This window comes from Sus scrofa, chromosome 13, assembly GCF_054392235.1.
Source record: "Sus scrofa isolate SSC_HxYL_T2T_F1_AM1 chromosome 13, Sscrofa_HxYL_maternal_Yorkshire_Landrace_v2.0, whole genome shotgun sequence".
Lineage (NCBI taxonomy): Eukaryota > Metazoa > Chordata > Mammalia > Artiodactyla > Suidae > Sus > Sus scrofa.
The window spans coordinates 208062997-208087892 of record NC_139395.1 but is presented as its reverse complement, the minus strand read 5'-3'; the positions used below and the strand labels follow the sequence as shown (position 1 = coordinate 208087892).

Below are 24896 nucleotides of genomic sequence, written 5' to 3'. Positions count from 1 at the left end.
ATCCACCCGCTGCGTCATTTCATCAAAAATAATGTAACAGGGGTCAAATTATTCAACTGCTCAATAAATATTAACTAGCACCCAAAGTTAATCATTTTACATGGAAAATGTCATCATTTCCAAGAAAACAAAAAAGCTAAGGAAATGCACTGTTGCAGAAGCCAAGGAAGGGCTCCTTGGCCTATTTTAACTTTATAAACAGAATTAATGACATTCGGTTAAAATCAGGGTGACCTCTCCCACCTCCTCAGGCAGAGTGATGCGCAGCTCAGCGTCGGCCTGGCCCGAGAGCCTGGCGTGGAAGTAGGCACTGCAGGCCGCCAGCACCGCCCGGTGGGCGCGGAAGGGCTGGCCCTCCACCAGGACCGTGACATCACACAGCACGTCCTTCCGGCGCTGCTCGTCCAGGCTGAGCAGCACGTGGGCGCTGTGCACCGAGGACTCGTAGGCGAACACCGCGCTCTCACCCAGCGACATTCTGCGTCACAGATGGTGCCGGGAGGTTCCGAGAGAGCATGCTTCTGATCGGCATCAACCCTGCCAAGACACAGGCCGGGGGTCACTCACAGGAAACGGTGGGAAAGCAGGTTTTAACAAATGACAGTGGCAGACATCCATTAAAACACCCATCACTAAAACCCAACTGAAAACAAAAGCCTCTGGAAGAGCCTGGAAGCCTTTGGTCACTTGAGCTCATTTAACATAGGTTCTTAATAACAGTTTTTCTAATTAATTTTAGTTTTTCTAATTAATTTTAGGTTCGTGGGGTAACAGAGGGAAGTCCTTTTGGAAGTCAGGATTTCATAGCTCTCTGAAAATAAGACATTTCCTACAGAGAAAACAGCTCCAATGAGCAAATGGGTAGAGCTGAGAAACTTCTGGGTGGCATCCCAATTCTGTTGCTTTAAGACACTAATCAGTGTGTGTGTAGGTCCCCAGAGGTTGGTTACACTTTAGGATGGGACCAGAGGAACAGGCACGTGGCACTCCACAATTCTCCATGCCGCATTCCCCAACATCTGACAGCAGGTAGGAGGGCTTGATGCTTCACAACAAGGGGCACATTCTACAAAAGAAACAGTTCCTTCAGCACAAAGAAGAAAATGACGTTGATCTAAAGACTCCAATATGTCAGGCTGGATCTTGGTAATGAGTCCTTTTTTTTTCCTTCTTCTTCTTCTTTTGGCCACACCCACAGCATATGGAAGTTTCTGGGCCAGGGATGGAATCTGAGCTTCAGCTGAGAACTATGCCACATCTGCGGCAATGCTGCATCCTTAACCCACTGGGCTGGGGATCAAACCCGTGCTGCCACAGAGTCAATGCCGGCTGGGTCTTTAACCCACTGCACCACAGCAGGAACTCCAGTAAATGGTCTTTTTTTACATCACAAGTCTTACTTGACAGTATAAAATGTAGGCAACAAATATGACTACTCCATCATTAAAATTACGGTTTACCATATATAGAAACTCTCGGTTTTCTCAAAATGCTAAAACGTAAGAGAAAGTTCTCAAAAATGTTTATTTTTAAAAGTACATAGTAACATATAGTAGCGCCCAAACATTTTTTGATCACGTACATACATACTACTGGCAAAAAGAAAGGGTGGTCCCAATTTTGTCTACATATTTCAGCTCCTCATAGGGGTCATCCCCTTTTGATCTTCTGACACCTCTCTCACCGTCTGAAACAAGAAAGCCTTCAAATATTCAGTAACTGAATAAATGTTACTGCTTTCAGATTCCCTATATTCTAAAACAGAAATGAAAGGAAAACTAAGAACTACTAAAGTTAAAACAGACTAGGGTGAATTCTACCTTAAAGTCAGGGTTGTCTTAGTCATAAACATGTGAAATGCATTTATAAATTCTATTTCACTTATGTATTTATTTTTAAGGTGTTCATTATAGCTGAGATAATAAGTTCCTCGGAAACAGTCAATGAATATAAACTCTCTCCCTATGTGGTTAAACTCTACCCAAGGTTAAGGATCACAACCTCTCATTTACTGATTCAGTGTACCACATGAAATCATGGCAACTACAAAATCATGTACTAGAACTAACTCGACTTTGGGGTTGTGCCCATACAAAATAGTAAATTCCCTTTAGCTACTGGTCTTAATATTTCAGTTATCAACACGAGGAGTTAAGTGTTAGGAGTAGCGGGAAGGAACCAGCATTCAAAGGCACACAGACCACTGCCTTCCACCTGCTCTAAGACTGTACACCCCCCCCCCCAGCCAAGCCAGATTTAACAAATGACCACGTGCCTTGCCACGTCCCTGTACAAGTCCCTGCCCTCCTTATTCTTTCCTATCATCTGCCTTGCAAACCACTAAATCTATACTAATCTGACCCTAGTATTCTGTTGGTGAGAAAGTAAATTGCTGAAGCCACTATGGAAAACAACAGGGAAATTCCCCGCAAAATTAAGAATAGAACTACCATATAATCCAACCATTCCACTTTTGGGTATTTCTCCAAAGAATACGAAAATGCTAGGTTGAAAAGATATACAAATCCCTATGTTCACTGCAGCATTACTTACAATAGCCAAGATATGGAAACAATATAAATGTCCATCAATGAATGAATGGATAAAAGAAGAAGTGGCATGTATTTATAATGGACTACTACTCAGCTGAAAATAAAATAAAATCTTGCCATTTGCGACAATACGGATGGATTGTAAGGATACAATGTTAAGTGAAATAAGTCAGATGGAGAAAGACAAATACTATATGAGCTCACTCATATAATGGAGTCTAAAAGAAAACAGAATTAAATAAAATTCACATATTCAGAGAAGAGTATGGTGGTTACCAGATGGGAATGGAGCTGGGGTGGGCAACGGAGGTGAAAAGAATCAAATGTATGGTTGGTGATGGATGGTAACTAGACCTTTGGTGGTAATTACTTTGTAATATATATATATATATATATATATATAAAGACATTGAAGAACACCTAAATAAATGAAAGATACGTTTACATAAAACAAAGCTCATACCTTCACTCCAAAGCTACTTAGTTATTAGCCCACATGTGTTTGTGTGGCCCATTGCCACCAGTTTGCTCACTACTCACCTCAAATTCAAGAAAGAGAATTTATTCTTGGTTTAACCCTCTGTTTAAGCAATTTTGGGTTACAGGTCACCACACATGTTCATGGCCAGCTTACAGATTTGGGTCAATGCCAACTGTAAATCTCATCAGCTGCAGCAGAGAGAAGCTAGAGAATCAGGTAGTGAAACAAAGAGCTACCTGGGAGGACCCCTCTAAGAAAGGTCAGTCTTCCTTAAAGTGGACTGATCTTGCTCCCACCATCCCTAGCACTCCCACATTTTGCCCCTGTATCCAATCTCCTCCCATCCATGACCTGGTGCCCTCTGCCTCTTACAGCTGAGACCCACTTCTCTCTGTCCGCACTGCCGCCATTCCAGTCCACGCCATCACTGGCTCTTACCTAGACATATCCTGTTAGCCTCTTGCAATGGCTTACAAACTCACACAGTACAAATACAGTCATGTAAAAAAATAGTGACACAAAGTTTCACACATCAACATTTTATCCTTATTAGTGCAACGTACTTTAATTTCTACTCTGTTTTATTTTTTTAAAAAATCCAGTTGTGAACCACTCAAATCTTAAGAGCCAATAATGGACCATATTTTGAAAACACAAGCCCATCAGCTAAGAGAACAACATCTAGAACCACACACCATCTGGGTTCAAATGTCAGCTCTGCCACTTACTATTTACCACATTGGACAACCTGCTCAACCTCTCTGGGTTGTGTCTCGGTTTCCTCACCTATAAAACAAGGAGAGTAACAGCACCTCACTGGGTTGTTCTGAGGCTTACATAAGACAATGAGGGTAAAGGATTGAACACAGTGGCTGCCCCAGAGCAAACAAATAATAAATATTAGCTGCTATTAATGATGATGATAATAAAAATAACAAAAGCCTCAAGCCCCTCTGGATCCCTTTCAATGTACGCTCCTTCATCAAAGTTACATCTCCCTTGACCAAAATCCCACAACGTCTTCCAAATTTCTTAACATCAATTCCAAATCTTTAGCATGTTTGCCAGATCTGCATGGTCAGATTGTCTGTCTATTAATCCACCTTTATCTCAGGCCTTTGTCTCCCACTCTTGCTATTCCACAGCCTGACCATCCTTCCCTCCTGCCCTACAGGCACCAAGGTCCTTCCAACCTCAGGATCTTTGCACATGCTATGCCCACTCCCTAGACTTCTGCTTTTCAGCTGGCTAACTCCTCACCTCTTAGGTCTCAGCTTAAATGTCAAAACCTTACATGACTTGTTCTCTGCCATAAGTCACACATATAACAGATTACCTGGCCCAATGCAGGTACTTGCTTCTGAATGAATGACTTGGCATTTTGAGTACAAATCCAAAACCCAGATCATCTACATCTTCTTCCAAACACAGCACAGTCAGCTATTCCGATACGTAAGGGAACAATGCCACTTAGCCAAGTACTTGGAGAAAAGTCCTTGGATAACTTTTCCGGAGTCAGGAAGTGCAAAAGGGAGCCCCAGCTCTGGGAGCTAGAAGCATTACAAGCATATCTGCAGGAAACTGGCAGGAGAAGAGCAAAGGTTGGCAACTATAAACACAGCCAATATAACTAACTACTTGACCTTGGCCTCATCATTACAGAGCACTACCTAAAGCTGTCCTGAAATTCAGTATCCTAATTCTGAAAATCATCTAAGTCATAAATTCAGGTTTACCAAATAACGTTACCTAATTAATGACTGAGCCAGGTAAGAATGGTGTATATCCTTCTAATATCTCTCAGTCACCATCAAACATTTCTCAAACCTAGACAGCAAAATAGAGCACCTCACAGAGTCTTCCAGACTTAAATTCTGTTAATTTATTAACACCAAATTTAGATTCCTATGCTACACCTGAATTTTTTTATATTCCTGGAAACAGAAACTATTGTTATACTCCAAAATAAAGGTTCACTGACCTGAGCAAATTGCTGATTCACTCAGTAATGCTGACAAAGGATGAACAGGCATTTTAAAGTTTTTGCACCTCATTTGGAAATAACTTCTGTACTCTGCTCAATATACACAGTGTAAGCTTTAACATAGTTACTACTAGATGCTCCTGCGTTCCAAATCTCTCTTTTTTTTTTTTTTTTTTTGGTCTTTTTAGGGCCGAACTTGCAGCATATGGAGGTTCCCAGGCCAGGGGTTGAATCAGAGCTGCAGGTGCTGGCCTATGCCACAGCCACGCCAGATCCAAGGAGCATCTGTGACCCACACCCCAGCTCACAGCATTGCCAGATCCTTAACCCACTGAGCAAGGCCAGGGATTGACCCTGCATCCTATAGTCAGATTCATTTTAGTTGAGCCATGACAGGAACGCCTCAAAATCATTTTTTAAATGAAATAAGATGCTATGGCTTTATCACATTTTAATAACTTTAAAGATAATTTACTTAAAAAAAAAAAAAAAAACTTTTAAAACCCGAGGTGACTATTCAATCATGGAGCCAGATCTACAATGCTTCCTAACAGAAACTCAGATGAGGACAAAGCTCCGGGTGTACAAAAGAGCTTGAATTTTATTCACCTGGAGTCTCACAAGACTTCAGTGTTTTTTAATTCTTAATGTTGAAGGGCACACACTCTGTAATCTAATACCAAGGATTCATTTAAAAGGGAAAGATTATCATCCAAACATCCTTTATCTTCACTGAACAATGACGAGTATTCTTTCTGCAAGTGCCTACCTGTACCACACAACAGCCTAGATGCCATGCAAACACAAAAGACAATCCCGACATTCAAGAAGAACATGACCTAGAGATGTTCAAAATGAACATGATACCTGGGGGTGAAAGAGGTGACAACGATCATCGTGACCAATTTACACAGAAATGAGGACACTCCTAAAGGTATCTACAGTAAGACTCCAAACCGAAATCTATTTTCTGGTCAATTCTCATTTAGCCGTAGCATTCAATTAATGAGAGCAACTGTTTTTAAAATAGATCTGTTAGCCAAGGGGGGCATATATGTGTACGGCTGGGCATGAATGATTAGTGACCTTGGACCTCAGAAATGGCACAACAGGCAACTATCTCCGCCTTCATATAAAAGCAGTGCCCTCCACCTACAGCATGGTTGAGTTTCTTAGATCTTGCCTCCCCCCCACCACCCCCCGTTCTCACAGCCATTCGGAATTTCTGCCTTTTTCTCCTTACTGCTTCTGCCTACCACCACCTCCATCATCCTGTCCATTTCTTTTGCCTCACTCAATTTCAGGGCAGGGTCTTCAGGAGACAGGCAAATTCCTCATACCATGCCTCTGGTCTTGGCTCCCTCCTTAGCTTCAAAATCCTCTAAGCCAGTTCCTTTTACAATACACCCAAGATACCCAGAGTTTTAACTGTTCTGAAATTAGGTGAGCCTTGTCCTCTATTTTTAAGAGCATGGCAAAGACCCAACCGTTTCATGTGTTTACACCTTTTGTCCTTTGTCTTTCCTTTAAAGGCCTTTAAAAACTTTTTTTTTTTAAATTTAAGGTGGAGATGCTCATAGGAAAAAAATCTTTTTCAAAATAAGCCTCTTCCTGTTATCATTCCCCCCACCCCCGTTTTTTTTTTTTTTTTTTTTCTTTTTCGTTTTAGGGCGGCACCCACAGCACATGGAAGTTCCCAGGCTAGGGGGTCAAACTGGAACTGCAGCTGCCTGCTTACGCCACAACCACAGCAATGCCAGATCTGAACCGCACCTGCGACCTACACAACAGCTCTCAGCAATGCCGGACCCTTAACCCACTGAGTGAGGCCAGGGATCAAACCCGCATCCTCGTATGTACTGGTCAGGTTCTTAACCTGCTGAGCCACAACCTGCTGAGCCAGGAACTCCCTGCACTATTTAATTCAATGAGTTTTGACACTTGTACAGCAAATAAAAGGACCACACAATCAAGATAAATTTCCATCACTCCTCAAAATTCCACATGCCTCTGTGAGGTCTCCACCTCCCCATTCCCCTGGCTCCAGGTAACCAACGATTTGCTTTATGTCACTTTCAATGAGCATACATTTCTAGTGTTCCATTTTTATATAAATGAAATGACACATTATGCATTTGGGTTGGGGGTTTCGTTCACTCGGCTTAATGACAATGAGGCTGCACACATCACATGCTTGGGATTTTTACTGCTGACTACTACTCCACAAGGATGTCAACACCATTTGTTTACCAATTTAACTGCTGATGGACTATGTATTGTAATAAAGACAGACAGCTGCACTGTTTACAGTTTGGGATTACTGTAATAAAGCGTCAACGACCATCTGCATGGACATATACTTCAATTCTCTTGGATAACTAAATACCTAGGAGTGGATAAGCTAAGTGATATGTAGATTTCTGTTTGACTTCTTCAAATATAGTAGGTTTCTCTTTGATTTCTTCGAAAATGCTAAAACACTTTTCCAAAGTAATTAAGTAAGTATATCATTTTCATTGCTACCAGCATTGTATGACAGCTCCATCTGCTCCATATTCTCATCAGCCTCGATACTATCAGTCTTTTTAATCTTAGGTATCCTAATAAATATACAGTGGTACATCATTGTGGTTTTAGTTAGCATTTCTGAATGGGTAATGATATTGAAGATCTCTAAATATGCTTATCGTCCATGTGTGCATCCTGTTTTGTGAAATGCCTGTTCAGTTGTTCTGCCCATTTTAATTTTTTTTTAATGGCTGTACTCGCAGCATATGGAAGATTCCTGTCTAGGGATTGAATCTGAACCACAGCTGAGACCTATACAGCAGCTGCAGGAATGCTGGATCTTTTAAGCCACTGCATCAGGCCTGGGACCAAACCTGAACCTCTGCAGCAACCCAAGCCACTGCAGTCAGATTCTTAACTCACTGTGGCAACTCCCTTCTCCCATTTTAAACTGGGCTGCTTCCTTCTTGAGTTGTAAGAGCCAGTAGAATTTTGATTAGGATTGCAGTAAATCTATACAGCAATTTTGAGAGTACTGACATCTGACAAACTGAGTCTTCTGATGTAGGAACATGGAATACTTCTTCATCCATTTAGGTCTTTAATTTCTCTCCGAATTATTCTGTTTCTTAGTAAAGAAGTGTTACATCTCTTTTGTCAAATTTATTCCTAAGTATTTTGTGGTGATTTGTAGTTACTATAAATGCATTTGTCTGTTAAACTTCATTTTCTAGTTTTCTGCTATTATGTAAACATAAAATTTATTGTTTAATATTAATCTTGAATTCTCCGTAACCTTACTTATTAGTTCTGATAGTTACTTCTTAGATTCATTAGGCTTTTCTTGTTTTTTTTTGTTTTTTGTTTTTTATGGCCACACCTGCAGCATACGGAAGTTCCCAGGCTAGGGATTGAATCAGAGCTGCAGCTGCTGGCCTACACCACAGTAACAGCAATGCCAGATCCAAACTGCAAATGTGACCTACGCCAAAGCTTGCAGCGACACCAGATCCTTAAGCCACTGAGCAAGGCCAGGGATTTAACCCACTTCCTCATGTGTACTAGTCAGATTAACTCGCTGTACCACAACAGGAACTCCTCCTTAGACTTTCCTATGGAGGCAATCATGTCATCTGCAAATAAAGACAGTTTTAATTCTTTCCCATCTTTATACTTATTTCTTTTTTCCCCTTATTGCAAATGAATAAAGAGGTGAGGAAGAGCATCCTTGCCTCATTCTCCTATAAGGAAAGTGTTTAATATTTCACCATGAAATATGACGTTAACTGTAGGTTTTCTAAGATAAGCAATGATGGGCAGAAAGGAAGGTGCAGTAGTTACTCTCCCAGTTAATTTAGGATTCCTATAAAAAACCTGGGGCAGGGGGAAGCAAAGTGTGAAAATTCCTAACAATTCCCCTAAAGAGTAAAATTCTCAAACTCAGCCTCTTTCAAGGGCACACTCATTCCTACACCACCTGCAAAGTATTCACCCCAAACATAAGTAAGAGCCCACAATCAGCGGGGATCAGATAAGGAGGACAGAGATTAATTATCAGAGAGCACACCTAAGCTTTATAGCTTGATGACAACCCTGTCAGTTGGGTAAATTACTTCACATCTCTCTGACAATCCTCCCCCTTTTTTCAATAAAGGGACAAGAGTAGTACTTTTTGCTGAAAGAATCAAATGAAATAATAATATAAATAATGCCCAAGGACAGTGCCTGACACGTATGAGTGCTCAGTAATTAATTGTTAGCTATTATTCGAATTTGACATTGGAAATGTTTTTGAGTAGCACAAGGTGACACAAACTAGAAAGAAAGAATAACACGTTACTTAGGTTTCCAGTGCCCAATATTGACACAGGCATAATAACATGAACACTGGTAACTGGTTTTCAGAACAGACAAATAATGGAAGACAATCACAGTTATAAAATGAAATGTAATTATTAACCTTGACAAAATAAAGGGACAGACTGAGAGACTGAATCAGAGAGAACTGAAAGGAAAGACAGCGTTTCTATATGACTTATAATGTACAGAGTGAAAAGATACTGCTGTAGATTAATGAGATCAAATTAAAAAAAAAAATTGGGAGTTGTAGAGGTGACCAAAAACAAAAATGGAGTGATTATAAATACAGGTGAAGGGGATGGTAAAAGCAAACGAAATCTACATGGATGGTAACAGAAAGTAAACAGATGACAGCTTAGGTTGATAAATAAAATGATATATAAACATCTTAGAGACACAGAGGTAACCACCAAAAAAAAATTAAGTAGAAGAAATGGATAAAGATGATTATCATCTTTGAATCAAAATTAGGGATTAGGTGGGGTGTAACAGATGAAGTTGCTTTATGATAAATCTATTGTTTTTAAATCAACAATATGAAATACTCTGTAAAAACATACTTAAAAGATGTTTAAATACATAGTAAACAAGAAATAGGGAAACAGTTAAGTCTAAACTGTTTATAACTTGGCTGCAAATCTTAAAGCAACTTTTTAAAAATTCTTCAAATAGAAGAGGAATTTGGTAAAGAAAAAAATCAATCTTCAACTAAAATCTTAGATTATTTTGACAAAACTGAGAGAGAGAAAATGCAGAAAAAAATAAAGTGAAATTTCTTGTTTGGGAGCAATGTTATATATACTGTTTAATATTTCATACTGACAAAGATACCAATTCAAACAGATTCTTTAAAAACTGAAAGGTATCTTTCAGGGAAACAAGCTGTTGAACTGTCAAACCAGACAGAGCAAGGGTTCTCTGACTTACAGAACCTGATAAAATCTATTGTACTTCTGTCCAAAAAAACACACTCACATAACAAAATTCTGTACCTGCTTTTGACAGAACTCATGAACTAAACCATGAGCTGATTCTTTAAGAGGACCAAAAATATTGACAAACTTCTACAAAGTCTCACCAAGGAAAATAAGAGGGAAAAAATGAATACACAACATTTCCATTATATGAAAATACCGTAATGGCTCTCCCCTTAACATGTCTTGACCTTCCCCATACCCTAACTATAGGAAAATTCACTGCTCATCTTTATAGTTAACTCCCCCGAAGAGTATCTCCACTTTCCTCTCTCCTAAAGTCGTTTGAGCCTAAAATCAGGCCTTTTCACCAAACTCCATGGGAACCACCTTGTGACGATCAGTGGCCTTCACCGTGCCAAATGTCAAGTTTTCAGGCTTTTACACAGCATCTCAGCAATGTTCAACGGAGGACTGATCACTGCCTCCCTGAAATCCTTTCTTCACTTGGCTTCTTGGATTCCATAATGTCTTTCTTTTTTTTTCTTGTTTGTTTGTTTGTTTTGTTTAGGGCCACACCCACAGCATATGGAAGGTCCCAGGCTAGGGCTCAAATCAGAGCTTCAGCTGCCGGCCCACACTACAGCAACGCCAGATCCGAGCCAAGTCTGCAACCTACACCACAGCTCATGGCAATGCTGGATCCTTAACCCACTGAGCGAGGCCAGGGATTGAACCCGCATCCTCATGGATACTAGTTGGATTCGTTTCTGCTGGGCCGCAGGGGGAACTCCCCAGATAGCATAATTTCTGACTTTCCACTTCACTCACAGCCACTTGTCCCTTTAGTGGACCCACCCCCTTCTTCCAAACCTCAGAACTCTCTCCTCCTCCCTGCGTGAACTCATCCAGAGTCACGGCAAGCACACCATCTCGTGGATTTGCCTCACACTCTCATATTTGTATTTGATATAATCTCCACCACTGTGTTGAATTTCCTCCTCAAATACCCAACTGCACATTCAAATTACTACTTGTACATCTAACAGGCATCTCACATTTAACATGTCCGAAACCTTCTTTCCTCCACCTCTAGTTAGAATGTACATCAAAATATTAACAATTTTACACTGAGGTAAGTTTTGTTTCTGCATCCAAATTCTTAACCATATAAACACATATTTATAATCAGAAAAATGTTCAAATAGACAAACCACAAACAAAAAAAAATATGCCTCTGGAAAAAATACAGTTCACATTAATTTCAGTTTTCTTAAAGGCTCCCAAAGAATGTCAGTTACTTTCTCCCCCCTTATAATGGATATTTCCTCTAGTCATCATGGGTATCGGGCTGTCACTATATGGAAACTTCATGGGCAACTCGAAAACACAGTAGCCTCCACTGATATCTTCATAATACTAACAAAACAATAAATAAAATGTTACAGAAATTTAAAATAAAAAGATGCTTTGCTAAGGAAAAAGAGAACCCTTTTACAAGAAAATAAGGAGAAAAGACCCATCAAATCAGGTCTAGTTCTGTGAACACGGGCAAATGGACATCCTTGAGACTTAAGGAGGGAGCCCCTGCCCTACTTGTCACAAAGTCCTTTGAAAAGGATAAGCGCTAAACAAATATGCAGAATTATGAAATGCAAAAGAAAATCAGTCTTAGGTTATTTTCACACTACCAGCAGCTTGATATTGTGAAGAAGGAGGTACTGGGATATCATCAAGGCTTTGCAGATATTACCAAATGTGTGATTTTCTGGAAGATCTGAGCTCACCCTTCTGGTTCCCCAGAAAGAAAACAACATCAACACTTACTGTAAGGACTGAATGATTTGGCACTTTGTGTTTTTTTTTGTTTTGTTTTGTTTTATTTTGTTTTCGTTTTGCCATTTCTTGGGCCACTGCCACGGCATACGGAGATTCCCAGGCTACGGGTCCAACTGGAGCTGCAGCCACCGGCCCACACCAGAGCCACAGCAACGCGGGATCTGAGCCGTGTCTGCGACCCACACCACAGCTCACAGCAACGCTGGATCCTTAACCCACTGAGCAAGGCCAGGGATTGAACCTGCAACCTCATGGTTCCTAGTCCAATTCACTAACCACTGTGCCACAACGGGAACCCCTGATTTGGTGCTTTGATAGCACAGTGCCTAGCACAAGACAATTAACATTTTATTCTTCCTACTTGCCATCTTTATGCACGTGAACAAAAGAAAACTGTATGCTACAAGGTTCTAGGAACCTAGGAGTTAATATACAAAATAGAGATGCATGAACATTTACGAATGTCAGTAAGCCTAATAAAGATCTCAACAAGATAAAAAAGAAAGTATTAAAATGATACACACTGCTCAAGATAGTTGGTAATCTCACAGACCTAAAGAATTCCTAACCAAAAGAGCACATTCATCCAATACAACCCACTTCCCCACTTCGGTTACAGATGAGGAATCTGAAGCCCTGAGAAGATCAGTAACTTAGAGTTTAAAAAGGTCTCTGGGGTTTCTGCCGTGGCACAGTGGGTTAAAAATCAGACTGTAGTGGCTCAGGTCACTACAAGGTGCAGGTTCAATCCCCAGCCCAGTGCAGTGAGTTAAAAGATCTAGCATTGCTGTACCTGTGGCATAAGTCATAGCTGTGGCTCGGATTCAATCCCTGTCCTGGGAACGTCCATACGCTGAGGGTGCAGCCATAAAATTTTTAAAAAGGAAAAACAAGGGTCTTCTGCCCCCAGGTCCAAATATTACATTTCAATTCATATTACATGACCTAAGTAGCAAAGCTGTGTTGAAGGTGGGGGTAAAAGTGAGGAGGATGAAAAAACAAGAATAAACAAAAATGCCTCAAGGATCCTCTGTGTATAACAAGAACAACTTTAGACAAGCAGATTCAAAGGACATTTAAGCAACAGAAAATCTCTCTTATGACTCAATGTTTAGAGAATTAATTTCTGATTAACACTTCTTAGATTATATAAACAATCTCATGTATCATTTAAAAAAGTCTGAAACTAACCTATGCTGAACTTAAAGTCTATAGTTATTCCGAACTACATATGGAAAATTAAAAGAAGGACATAATGCTGGAGCTCCCTTAAAATTCCTCTCAATGCAGAATATTAAGTCTTCTTGTCCCATATTCATGTCATTTTGTTTTCAAACTGTGAAAACTGTAACCATGATCCACATTATTTATTTCTGATTGCTTAGAGGAAGTGAAAGCCCCAAAACTAGATCTAGGTCAGAATGACTCACTGTAGGTCTAAGAGGTGACAAATATAACATGCAAAGTAACTGAAAAAGGTGCCCTTCAAATTCCTAACCATTCCTTAAACACCTTATCGCCCCAGCTCAGAATAAATTTGAGTCCAAAAAAATGGGGGTGGGGGAATGTTAAGTAACAATGTTAATAAGGCAGAAATTATAGTAGAGCAATTAGAAAATTTCATGAATCATGGATTTGAAACTTTTAAATTTCAGTAGAGGTACTAAATTAAAATGCCTTATATTTAAAGATAACCTAATCTACTAATCCTTGATAGCTACTATAGTGCTAGGTATCTCAGTATACAAAGCTAAAACTAAAAATTTTTCATCTACTTCTTGTTTCTATGTTAACTTGGGAATCAAAATTGCCATCTCTAAATGAGCTGTCGACTTTCCACCTAAGCCCTCAAAAGTTACTTTCCAATACATAACCACAAGATCTAGTCAAATCAGTCATAATTTGAGGCCTAAAAAAAAAAAAAAAAAAGAGCTGAAATATTTCTCAGTTCAAATAATATCTGAGGAACAACTGAGTAGGTAAATACTATTGCCTTTTGTCTGAGATGAAAATAATTTTGGCAGTATTGCTAAGACTTTCTAAATTCTACCACAAAAGTAATACCATTTCAGAAGCCTACCCTAACCATCAGAGCTATTCATACCTCCAATAGAAAATAAAATCATGATTATTTTCTATTTTGCAAATTTACAGCTCTAAGTGTTTATGTATTTACATCATCCGCTTGCCTTTCCCATAGCATACAAAGTACCAAAACCTGCAACTGAGAAGTAGGAACAAGAATGACAAAGTCCTCTGAACATGTCAAAGTGCTCTAAGAACTTTAGGAGGCTACAGGAACAGTGTATAAAATTAAAGTGGAACTATTCTTGAAGTCTGAAGGAAAAGGCAAATAAGCTAACCACAGGACAGAGTGCCTTTCTAGAAGAAGAATGGGTATGTGGAGAGGGAGTGACGTTCCTGTTTGTATCTGAGATTCAAGAAGTCGATTCTATCCAAGCCTCACCACTCAGTGAGAGCCGCAGACATCACAGAGCTCGCCCTTCAGAGGAAGAGAGAATGGCCCTCTTGGTATAGAAACAATCAGAAGCTGCAAGATATAATTACATATTCTCCTCTGCCTGAAAGTATTAGGAGAATCACAGAGAATTTTAGAGGTGTTTAGAGTCCTGAAGAAAATATATTCCTTCTACATGTAATTTTTTGGGCAACAATTCAATTTTGAAATCATTTTAAAATAAAACATTTATTTGATCTGATTGTAAAAATAATACTTGACTATAGTAGGAAATATGACGAAATAAAAGGGAAAAAGACATAAAACTCCAAATCCAAAGTCAACCACATTTCTTTTCTTTTCTTTTTTTTTTTTTTTGTTTGTTTGTTTTTAGGGCCACACCTGCAGCATATGGAAGTTCCCAGGCCAGGAGTTGAATCGGAGCTGCAGCTGCGTGCACAGCCACAGCCATGCCAGATCCGAGCCGCGTCTGCAACCTACCCACAGCTCACGGTAACACTGGATGCTTAACCTACTGAGAGAGGCCAGGGATCAAACCTGCGTCCTCGTCCTTGTGGATGCTAGTCAGATATGTTTCTACTGACCCACAACGGTAACTCCACATTTCTTTTTCTACTCACTGGTATGTGTCTGTGTGTAGTGTTGGTGTAAGAAACAGGCAAAGATGACACTGCTGAACCAGCCAGTACCCTTCACTCCCTCATTTTCTAACCAAATCCTGAAAGTGCCCACAAATCTCTCTACCTCAGGCCATGTGTTTCTGGGGATGCAGATCCTAGTCCCAACCCAAGATGAATCACAAACCATTTAAGCCAATCACAGTGGTCCCACTTCCCTTGACATTGACCAATTTAGGCATAAATGTAGGCAATGCTGACCCAACAGAGAAGTGAGGTGGCATCTATTATGCACCTTTGGGAAAGGCTTTCATCAGTGATAAAGAGACATCACACACACAAGAAAAATAGTCTTCTTCCAAGCAACTTAATCATATTTACTTGTGACACTTGAAGTTGCGGCAGTCACCTCGCAACCATAAGAAGAACTAGCCACGGACAAAATAAAGACATATCCTGCATTTTAAACCTTTTCCCACTGACCTTATTTTTAAATACATACATACACAGATACACAGCCTTCCTGACCCAAACTCCCCCTACTAAAATCTCTCTCTTCATTGCTAAGCTTCTCAAAAGTGTTGTCAAAACAAGTGCTGTCCTCCACTAAACTATGCATTTATCACTGACATTCCTAAGGCTTGCCTAATTTCCCAAAACTTAAGCTTCTTATATCCAATGGTTTCATGGCACATTTTACATGTTGCTATTTTAGCAACTGACACATGCTATAGCAATGGTGTGCCCATCAGACTGTAAACTCTGAAAAGTCCTGTATTGCCGATATCTAGAAAAGTTCCTGGCATATAAAGGTACAAATATTTGTTTCACAAATCAAATGTAAACCCAAAACCTAACATGTAGACACACCACGAATGCTGAAATGAGCTTAGCAACCCTACTATCCGCACACACTGAAAGGTGAATATGTTTTTGTGTGTAAGTTGGGGGAGAGGAACAGCATGCACAGAAAGATAAAAGACCAAAGAGCCTTGAAACTCACAAACACAATAGTTCTTTACGCTCCAGGGATCAGACAGCTGATCCAAGCTGACTCAGTAGAAGAGAGGAGGACATTTCCACACGGGTATCTGAGAACCAAAGGCAGGGAGGTGTGCTAGTGTCTGAGCATCTCCGCCACTGGTGGGCACTGCCGTCAACCTGCTCCAGAGGAAAAGGTGTCCCGGCCACCTGGGGTCTGACAACAAACCAGGCCAGTGATGGGAGGCATGCCCTCATAGGCAGAACACATACTACAAAAAAAAAAAAAAAAACAAAGAAATATATCTAGAGCTTGAACACTACTTGCAACAGTCCTTCACCACAAAGAGACAATTACGTAGGCAAAGTTGGACATCCCTAACGAGCATTTCCTTTCATTTCTTTGGATGACAGCTGGAATGAAGGCATGTAAGCAAAGAACCCTATTCAGCTGACAAAATGCTTTTCTACTTCACAAGTCTCTTACTAATGTGGAAAAACTGATTAAAAGGGCCATCCATGGCTTTTTTTCCTTACTCCTCCTAATTTTAGTAAAAAATTCTATCTAGAGGAGAGCCCTGTGCCATGCTGGGAACATTCCTTAGAAAAACAAAGAGACACTAGGTACTTTGAAAATGAAAAGTGTCTTGGGCCAAGATTTGCTAAGTACCTGACATTTTATAAAATGTTTCAGTGCAAAACACACACTAATGAAATTACTGACCTTACCGAAACCACTTACTACTCCAAAATGACAACCTAATAATTTACAGTCTAATAAATTTTTTGAAGGGCTAATAAATCTTTTACAGCCCCATATTTTACAGCAAACTCTCTGATGGATAAGTAACTCTCCTTACTGATTCAGCTGACTTCCAAAAGACACCGGCACATTTCAGAGCAGTGTGGCATTAAGGGCATGAAGATACCAGCGAATAGGAAGTTGAGCGATGGGTCTTCCCAATTCTTCAACAAGGCCCAAAGAGCTTACCTCCTTAGGCCATAATATCTCTCCTGGGAATTCTAGAGGCTGATCAGTCAGTGAGGAGAAGAGACTAACGGGAAAAAGGCAGGAGATGTAGGCAAGACACTTCCTATACCCCACCAAAATGAGTCTATACCCTTAGAGGTGGGGTATTACCAATATCCAGGACATAAAGGAATTGAAAAAATGACCCCATGATATAAAACCCTTTTTAGTGTAATTCCTCTTTAATGGGGGATGGGGAAGTGGAGTGTAAGTGTCCACTATGACTCTGATCCAATTTAAGAAATGACAAATCACCTACTATGAGGTACCACCTTACGCCAACCATAATGGCCATGATCAAAAAGTCTACCAACAATAAATGCTGGAGAGGGTGCAGAGAAAAGGGAATCCTCTTACTCTGTTAGTGGGAATGTAAACTGGTACAACCATTATGGAAAACAGTATGGAGGATCCTCAAAAAACTAAAAATAGAACTACCACATAATTCAACAATCCCACTTCTGGGCCTCTATCTGGAGAAAACCATAATTTGAAAAGATACACACACTCCAATGATCATAGCAGCACTATTTACAATAGCCAAGAGGTGGAAACAACCTAAGTGTCCACTGGTGGAGGAATGGCTAAAGAAATGCAGTACATGTACACAATGCAATATTAGTCACAAAAAGGACGAAATCATGCTTTCTGCAGCAACACGGATGGACCTAGAGTCTATCATACTAAGTGAAGTCAGTCAGACAGTGAGAGACAAGTATCATATGATATCACTTATATGTGGAAGTGTTTAAAAAGATACAAATGAACTTATCTGCAGAACAAAAACAAACCACAGACTTTGAAAACAACCTTACCGTTACCAAAGGAGACAGGTGGAGGGGTAAGGATGGGCTGGGGGGTTTGGTTTTGGCATATGCACACTGAGGTATACAGAATGACTGGCCAATGGGGACCTGCAGTGTAGCACGGGGAACTCTACCCAATATTCTGTGATAATCTACATGGGAAAGGAATTTGAAAAAGAATGTAAAACTGACTCACTTTGCTGTAGAGCAGGAATTATCACAACACTATAGATCAACTATACTTCGATAAAACTTAAAAATGAAAAAAAAAAAGAAATGACAAAAAAAGTGAAAATGACTTTATCAGGTAGAAGCCAGAAATAATTATTCTCTTACAAAAATACCCTTTAATTAATGTTTCCTAAGGCGTTAAAAAAACGACTTAAATTTATGTTTAAAAGGCCATGATTTGCACATAGCTTCAGCTGCACAGAGGTACATTTTCTAACTGTGCCAGGACTGAGAAAGGAGCCAGCAGCCCAGTAACTTCACTGCTTGCCCACTGTGCTCCTATGACAGTCATTAACAACTGAAATCCTGGCAATCACTACTTCTTTGTTCCTTATGTTTGCTTGGGGGCAATTTTTATGATCCTATTAATATTCTCTAAACTGTCTCCAATCCTAAACAAAACAAAGGATCTGTTCTAGAAGAGTGATCATATTAAAGGAAAGTATGAGATGCATAAGAGGTTTAACATCTAGACAACCCAAATCACATTTTGCTCAATCCAATTCTAAGTCAATTACAAGTACAAAAAAGTCACAAGACAAATTTTCTTTCTATCTCAGGAGATGAACTAAAACAATGATTTAAATCTAGCTGCTTCCTCAATCTTCACACCAATGATAGAAACAGAAAGCAGAATTCTAAATGACGAGGAGTTTCAACTCAGTACACATTTAAAACTGAAGAGGTAGAATCTATATTGTTCTCTTTCACTCTCTTATTAAAAATTCCCAAATTTCAAAACCATATAACTAAACTGAATCCGTTTATACCACTAGTGCAGCAACTGAGAGTTTACTAAATAAACACACTGAAGCCAAGGCATTCAAAGTACCATGGAAATAAAACAGAAGACATATAACTTCATCATTAAGAAACTTACACTCTAGTCAAAAGGATGGTCAAAATATTTGACTCAGGAGTTCCCGTCGTGGCACAGTGGTTAACGAATCCGACCAGGAACCATGAGGTTGCGGGTTCGATCCCTGCCCTTGCTCAGTGGGTTAACGATCCGGCGTTGCCGTGAGCTGTGGTGTAGGTTGCAGACGCGGCTCGGATCCCGTGTTGCTGTGGCTCTGGCGTAGGCCGGTGGCTACAGCTCCGATTTGACCCCTAGCCTGGGAACCTCCATATGCCGCGGGAGCGGCCCAAGAAATAGCAACAATAACAACAACAACAACAAAGACAAAAGACAAAAAAAAAAAAAAAAAATATTTGACTCAACCCTTCTAAATTACTATCAGGTGCAAGAAGCCATATGCTAAACATATCCACTATTTATCATGGATAATTTTTCTGCCTTAGCACAGGCATGTCATTTAAAGAAGTAACTGGCAGGTAAATTCACATTCTAAATGTTCACAATGTACAAGCCAAGAATGAAAATCCAGAAATGAGTTCTGTCCTGTTCTTAATAAGCAAGAAGAGAGCAGACAGCTACTAACCTTACCGGACCACAGTGTCTTCAACTATAACATGAAGAACAGATTACATGCAGAATGGCAGGTGCTTTTATTTCTTCAAATGCCCATTCCAGTTAATCAGTAATAACTGCCTCTGGAACATTTTGCTGAGACTGTTAAGATTCCTTTCATAAAAAGCTACGTCCTGTGTCCCTAACCCTCAAAGGTTAGATATTTGTTTGAGATGCTGCTACTGATTTGTCAGAATGTTCACTTGAGTTGTTTTCCCAGTAGCAACAATCCTGCTACACACCTACATGCTTCTCCTCAGTCTCTCCTGTCATCAATGGTTAAAATGCAGCTCAAGGAGGCTGTAACATGTGGCTTTGTAACCGAGCATTTCCCTGATTCTGAAGAATAGACAATAAGACCCAATGTGTATTAATGTTAAATATGGAGCTGGCACTGTTCTAAGACTTAACACATATCAGTGCACTTTAATTTGCAAACAATCCCTACAATACAGATTCTATTATCATCATCCCATTTTACAGATGAGAAAAGGAGGCACAACTAGGTGAAGAAACTTGCTCAAGGAGTTCCCATCATGACTCAGCGACTAGTATCCATGAGGATGCAGGTTCCATCCCTGGCCTTGCTCAGTGGGTTAAGGATCCAGTGCTGCTGTGAGCTGTGGTGTAGGTCACAGATGTGGTTTGGATCCCACAGTGCTGTGCCTGTGGTGTAAGCTGGCAGCTGCAGCTCCCATTGGACCCCTAGCCTGGGGACTTCCATTTGCCATGGGTGTGGCCCTAAAAAAAAAAAACAAAAAAGAAAAGAAAAAGAGAAAAGAAAAAACTTGCCCAAGGCTTCACAGCAGGTAAGTAATGGAACAAGAACTTGACCTTGAGCAGTCTGGCTCCAGATCTCCCACTTTCAACAGCTCTGCTTACTGTTTCTCTGTCAAGTGTACAATGATCAAACCGACAACTTCAGTTCTGTTAATGCTATGCAATAAGCCAGAAGCCCAGGTTTCATGGTGGGTGTTAGGTCTTCAGTCATGAAATGTTTACTTTCTCCAAAGGGTGTAGGTTCTTGCAAATGGTGTTCAAATTACCCATACTTTGGGCTTCAGTAGATTTCCTTATTTGGCACATTTAAAAAGTCAAAATAGTTTCACAAGTAATCCATTCCACCACATAAAATACACCCTCCATTGAGTAGAACCCTCAGGAAATGGGAGTTAAGGAAATTCTCCCATTAACAGAACATTGGAAAACTGGGAGGAGATGACTTCTAAAACATAAATATTGGAGGGATCAGCATTGTGAAGACAATCTCTGATAACTGGTCATTTTAAAGGGTTCTTATAATCATTATTCTCAGCATCATTTCTCTCAGTGCAGGAATGCAAAGGCTTATGATCTATGAGACCTAACTGAATGGTAAACACTAATTATCCCCCAGTATGCCTAGAAGGTTGATTTTCTGAGTAAATCACATTCTCCCAAGGGAGAAAATGCTGCTTCCCAAGTGATTTGCTGAATATGCAGTGTTATTAATCTTTGTTCAAGGGGCTCCTTGTAAACTTGGCCCCCAAAATACAGACTTCAAGGAGTAGCAGTACAGAGTAATTCTTCGAGGAATTTGTTACATCCAAATCATGCTCAAATGTGGATTACCTTCCGGTGGTGCCATTACACCCTTCTGTATATTACTATACCTCAGAGCACATCCATGAAACAAACCAACTGCCTGGCTTGTCTCCAAATTCAAAATACATGATATCATACGTAAGGAGCAACTCTATATTTTTTGCTATTTCCAGTCTGGACGTCAACAATGTAATAAGGCATCTATACTCAAGCTGCTAATCTTTGAAACAGAGCATAAAAAAAACAGAACTACATAGGAAATAAAAATTAAATGCACTAAGAACACTTGAAAGATGACAGCTTTGGGGAAGAAATCAGAAGTTTAAAAAAAAAAAAACAAAAAAACAGTTGTTCAGAGTGTTATTGGCAGTGGTTAACAAACTCTTTATGTTTCCACAGGGCATAAATCCACATCACATAACATGCACATACTACTGTTAATCTATATAATGAAGATTGTTTTTCTTATTTTATATAAAAGTGAAGTTTTTAAAAATCAAGTGTTTAGTATTTTCTTCCAAATGACTCATTTTCCATCTGCTTTAGAAGTCCCAACCCCTAAATAATTCATGATATCTAATTTCTTCCAGTCCCAAAAGTAAAGCACTTTTTTCAACTACAAATGTTTTAAATGAACTACCATGAATAAGAATCACTCTTTTCACCACAGATAAAGGCCAGATAACCCTACTCCATATTTCCCATCCCTAAACAGGGACTATATGCTTGGGCCCTGTGGTCATTTTTAAAGCCAGAAGTAATTTTCAAGATGTAAAGACCCCAGCGCCATGACTGAAGATACTGAAACAGATATACACATGGTTTGCCTCTCATTAGACAGCTCTTTCCAGACTTGCCCCAAAGACACCTATGAATTCCACCCACATTCTCCTTACCCTCTTCTCAGCCACCAGAAACTACCAGTGTCTGCATGAAAAGCCTGGGGCCATGAAAACGAAGAGGAAGGCTCCGTTTGCAGTTCTCCTAAAAAAAAAAATCTATATGAAGAACAAACTAAATTCACTTTCTAAAAGATATAAGCCACACACCAACAAAACCACAAAAAGGGAAACAAAACACTCCATACATTAAGAGGAATAAATGCTTTTGTTACAATACTGTTAGGAGGTCACCCCTTAGCTGTGAATTTCTTTCTGAGTTTCAGCTCTCTCCAGCACAAACTTCTTCTCAGGCAGCAGGTCACGAGGCTGCTCTGTTTAAACACCACCTCAGCACTCCTTGGCCACTTCCTAAGAGTGCTGGCACCTCACCCACCGATCACCTGTACCAACAGAGACAACCCCAGCTTCAGCCCTCAGAAGCAACCCCTCTTGAGTGCTCCTTGGCCTTTTATAGTGGAGGCATGTGATGAGCCTATCTGCACCAGCTGTTCCTAATTACCTCTCAGGCTGGGGCGAATGACTCAGCAACCCAACTTTTTTTAAGGAGTCATCCACCTTGTTAGCCAACCAACCTATTGAACAATAGTAAACCACTTGACACAGCCAGAGGTTAAACAACAACAGTAAGCCGTGGTGCCATGCAATCACTTAAACCAAGGCCATCCTACCCCAAGCTGACTCACCGAATGTCTTTTTTTTTCTGCCCTGGGCTTCTCTAATCCAAAGGCTGAAGTGGCAAGCGTCTTCAAGCCCAGCCCAGCCCTTGCACCACTTACCCAGGACCAGGAAGAAGCAAGCCAGCCTCTTCCCATTTCTCTGCTTGACCATGTGAAGCGCCCCAGCGCTCTGTCACTACCACGTCCGGTCTTTCCAGCCTTTATCTTTCGGAACTGCTTTCAAGGCAAACCTTCCTGGACATAGATGAACAAAGACCTAGTCGTGGCACCCTTCAGGGTAACAGACCCAATACTGATATAATTCTCCAAAAAGACAGACATTCCTACAAAACAGCCTTTGTTCCTTCCAGCTTGACAGTGTAGCTTGTTTTTCCCACACACGTTCTTTCACAATTACTACTACGCTATACACCCTGAATCAGCCCAAATTTCACGCAGCAGGCTCAGGGCACAAAAGCCTTTGCTACTCAATGACATAAAACTGCCCTGCAAAAAAAAAAAAACCAGAAAGCCACGGCACTCGTGTTACATTAGACGTACACAAAGCTGGTGTCTCTATGATCAAAATCTCTCTCACCTGACTGTGGGAGTCTTAAATTACAACGTGCGGGCACAACTCCAACAAAGGGGGCCCTCGGATCTCCGGGGCCCCAAACCATTCTTCACTAAACCCAGCCCCTTAAGGTGGTGTTTTTTGCTCCAGCCACGAACTCGGCCTGTCTTACGCGATTGCACGCGCGACACACACCCAGACTGGGCGGACGGGAGGCCAACAGCTCGCTGGACGCGGCAGCGGCCGAGGGTGGTGGGAGGGGGCGGGAGGACAATACGGAGCCGGGCCCGGCAGCGCGGGCGGTGCCGATGTGTCACAGCCCGGGCGGGCCGCGGGCTCGGACCCGGGTGACCAAGAGGCGGGGGTGGGGAAGCGAGCGCCCAGCCCCCCGCCCGCCGGCCCCGGGGTAAAGAACAGCGCGGGCCCGTAAACAACGGAGCGCGCCGAGCACCCGGCCCCAGGGCACCGACCGGTCACCCCTTCCGGCGGACGCGGCCACTTCCAGGAACGGGAACCGCAGCCGCCCCCCACGGGCCCCGCTTAGTAACCCCCGCCCAGAAAGCAGCCGCCAGGGTCCCGTCCGCCGCCTCCCCGGAACCTGCCCGCGGGCCGCCCCTCACAGGCCCGCGGCCCCGACCGCGCGCCGCCGCCGCGCGGACGCTCCCGAGGAAGGGCGCGCGGGACAGGAGAACCACTCACCAGAGCCGAGGCGCGGCGCGGCCCGACTGACTGCAGCGAGCAAGCCTGGCTGGCTGCGCGGGCAGCGATCAGGTGACTCACTCCCTCCGCGCGGCCAGCCGCCCCCTCCCCTTCTCTTCTCTCCACCCCCCCTCCCGCCCCGTCTCCTCCCCTCCTTTCCTCTGCGGCCGCGGCCACCGCCCCCTCCCGGCCCTAGCCCCGCCCCTCCCGCTCGAGGCCCCGCCCCGTAGGCCTGTCTCGCGAGGCCCCGCCCCACCCGCTCCCAGGCGCCTAAACCCCGCCCACAACGGAGGCCACGCCCCACCAGCGGCTTAGTCCTCTTTTCCAAAGATCGGTGCGGCTCCGTCAGCGCAGCCTGAAGCCCACGCGAGGGGAGGTGGAGAGGGACCTCGCAGGCCCGGGGCTGAGCAGGCCTCAGGGAGGCGATGATGGGATCCTGCAGCCTTCGCGCACCGTGCCCCTTTGCGAGCGCGACCCGCTGCCTGAAGGAAAAAGGCACCCGAGGACCACCTCCTCCTTTGCTGCTGAGAGCAGAAAGGAAAAGCCTGATGGCCTACTCGCTCTAAGTGTTGCCGGGACACCCGGAATCGAGCGCCGGCGGACACCACGAGAGTGGGAGAGCCCTGACCCAGTCCCTCCCCGGAAACCTGAGGGGGTAGCTTCTGGAAACCCTTTCCCTGGGGCCGGCGGGTCTCCCAGGTTCTCGAGGTGTCTAAACCTGCCAATAG

The 24896-nt window shown here is 41.9% G+C and overlaps 1 protein-coding gene across 10 annotated transcripts in view; it reads right to left on the bottom strand.

The window, feature by feature from the left end:
• BACH1 (BTB domain and CNC homolog 1) overlaps positions 1–24252 on the bottom strand; it is a 41297-nt gene extending 17045 nt beyond the window's left edge. The window contains exons 1-5 of one of the 10 annotated variants that reach the window (XM_021070888.2): positions 24169–24252; positions 23016–23150; positions 22425–22619; positions 22234–22321; positions 244–537 (exon numbers count right to left, since the gene is read on the bottom strand). In XM_021070888.2, coding sequence (XP_020926547.1) covers positions 244–477 — 234 coding nt within the window. In that variant the 5' untranslated portion in view covers positions 478–537; positions 22234–22321; positions 22425–22619; positions 23016–23150; positions 24169–24252. Of the gene's footprint in view, positions 1–243; positions 538–16237; positions 16489–22233; positions 22374–22424; positions 22620–22922; positions 23151–23493 lie in introns of those variants that run through there. The other 9 variants (XM_084991913.1, XM_084991912.1, XM_084991914.1 and 6 more) reach the window with 9 other exon arrangements.
• Positions 24253–24896: the final 644 nt, after the last annotated feature.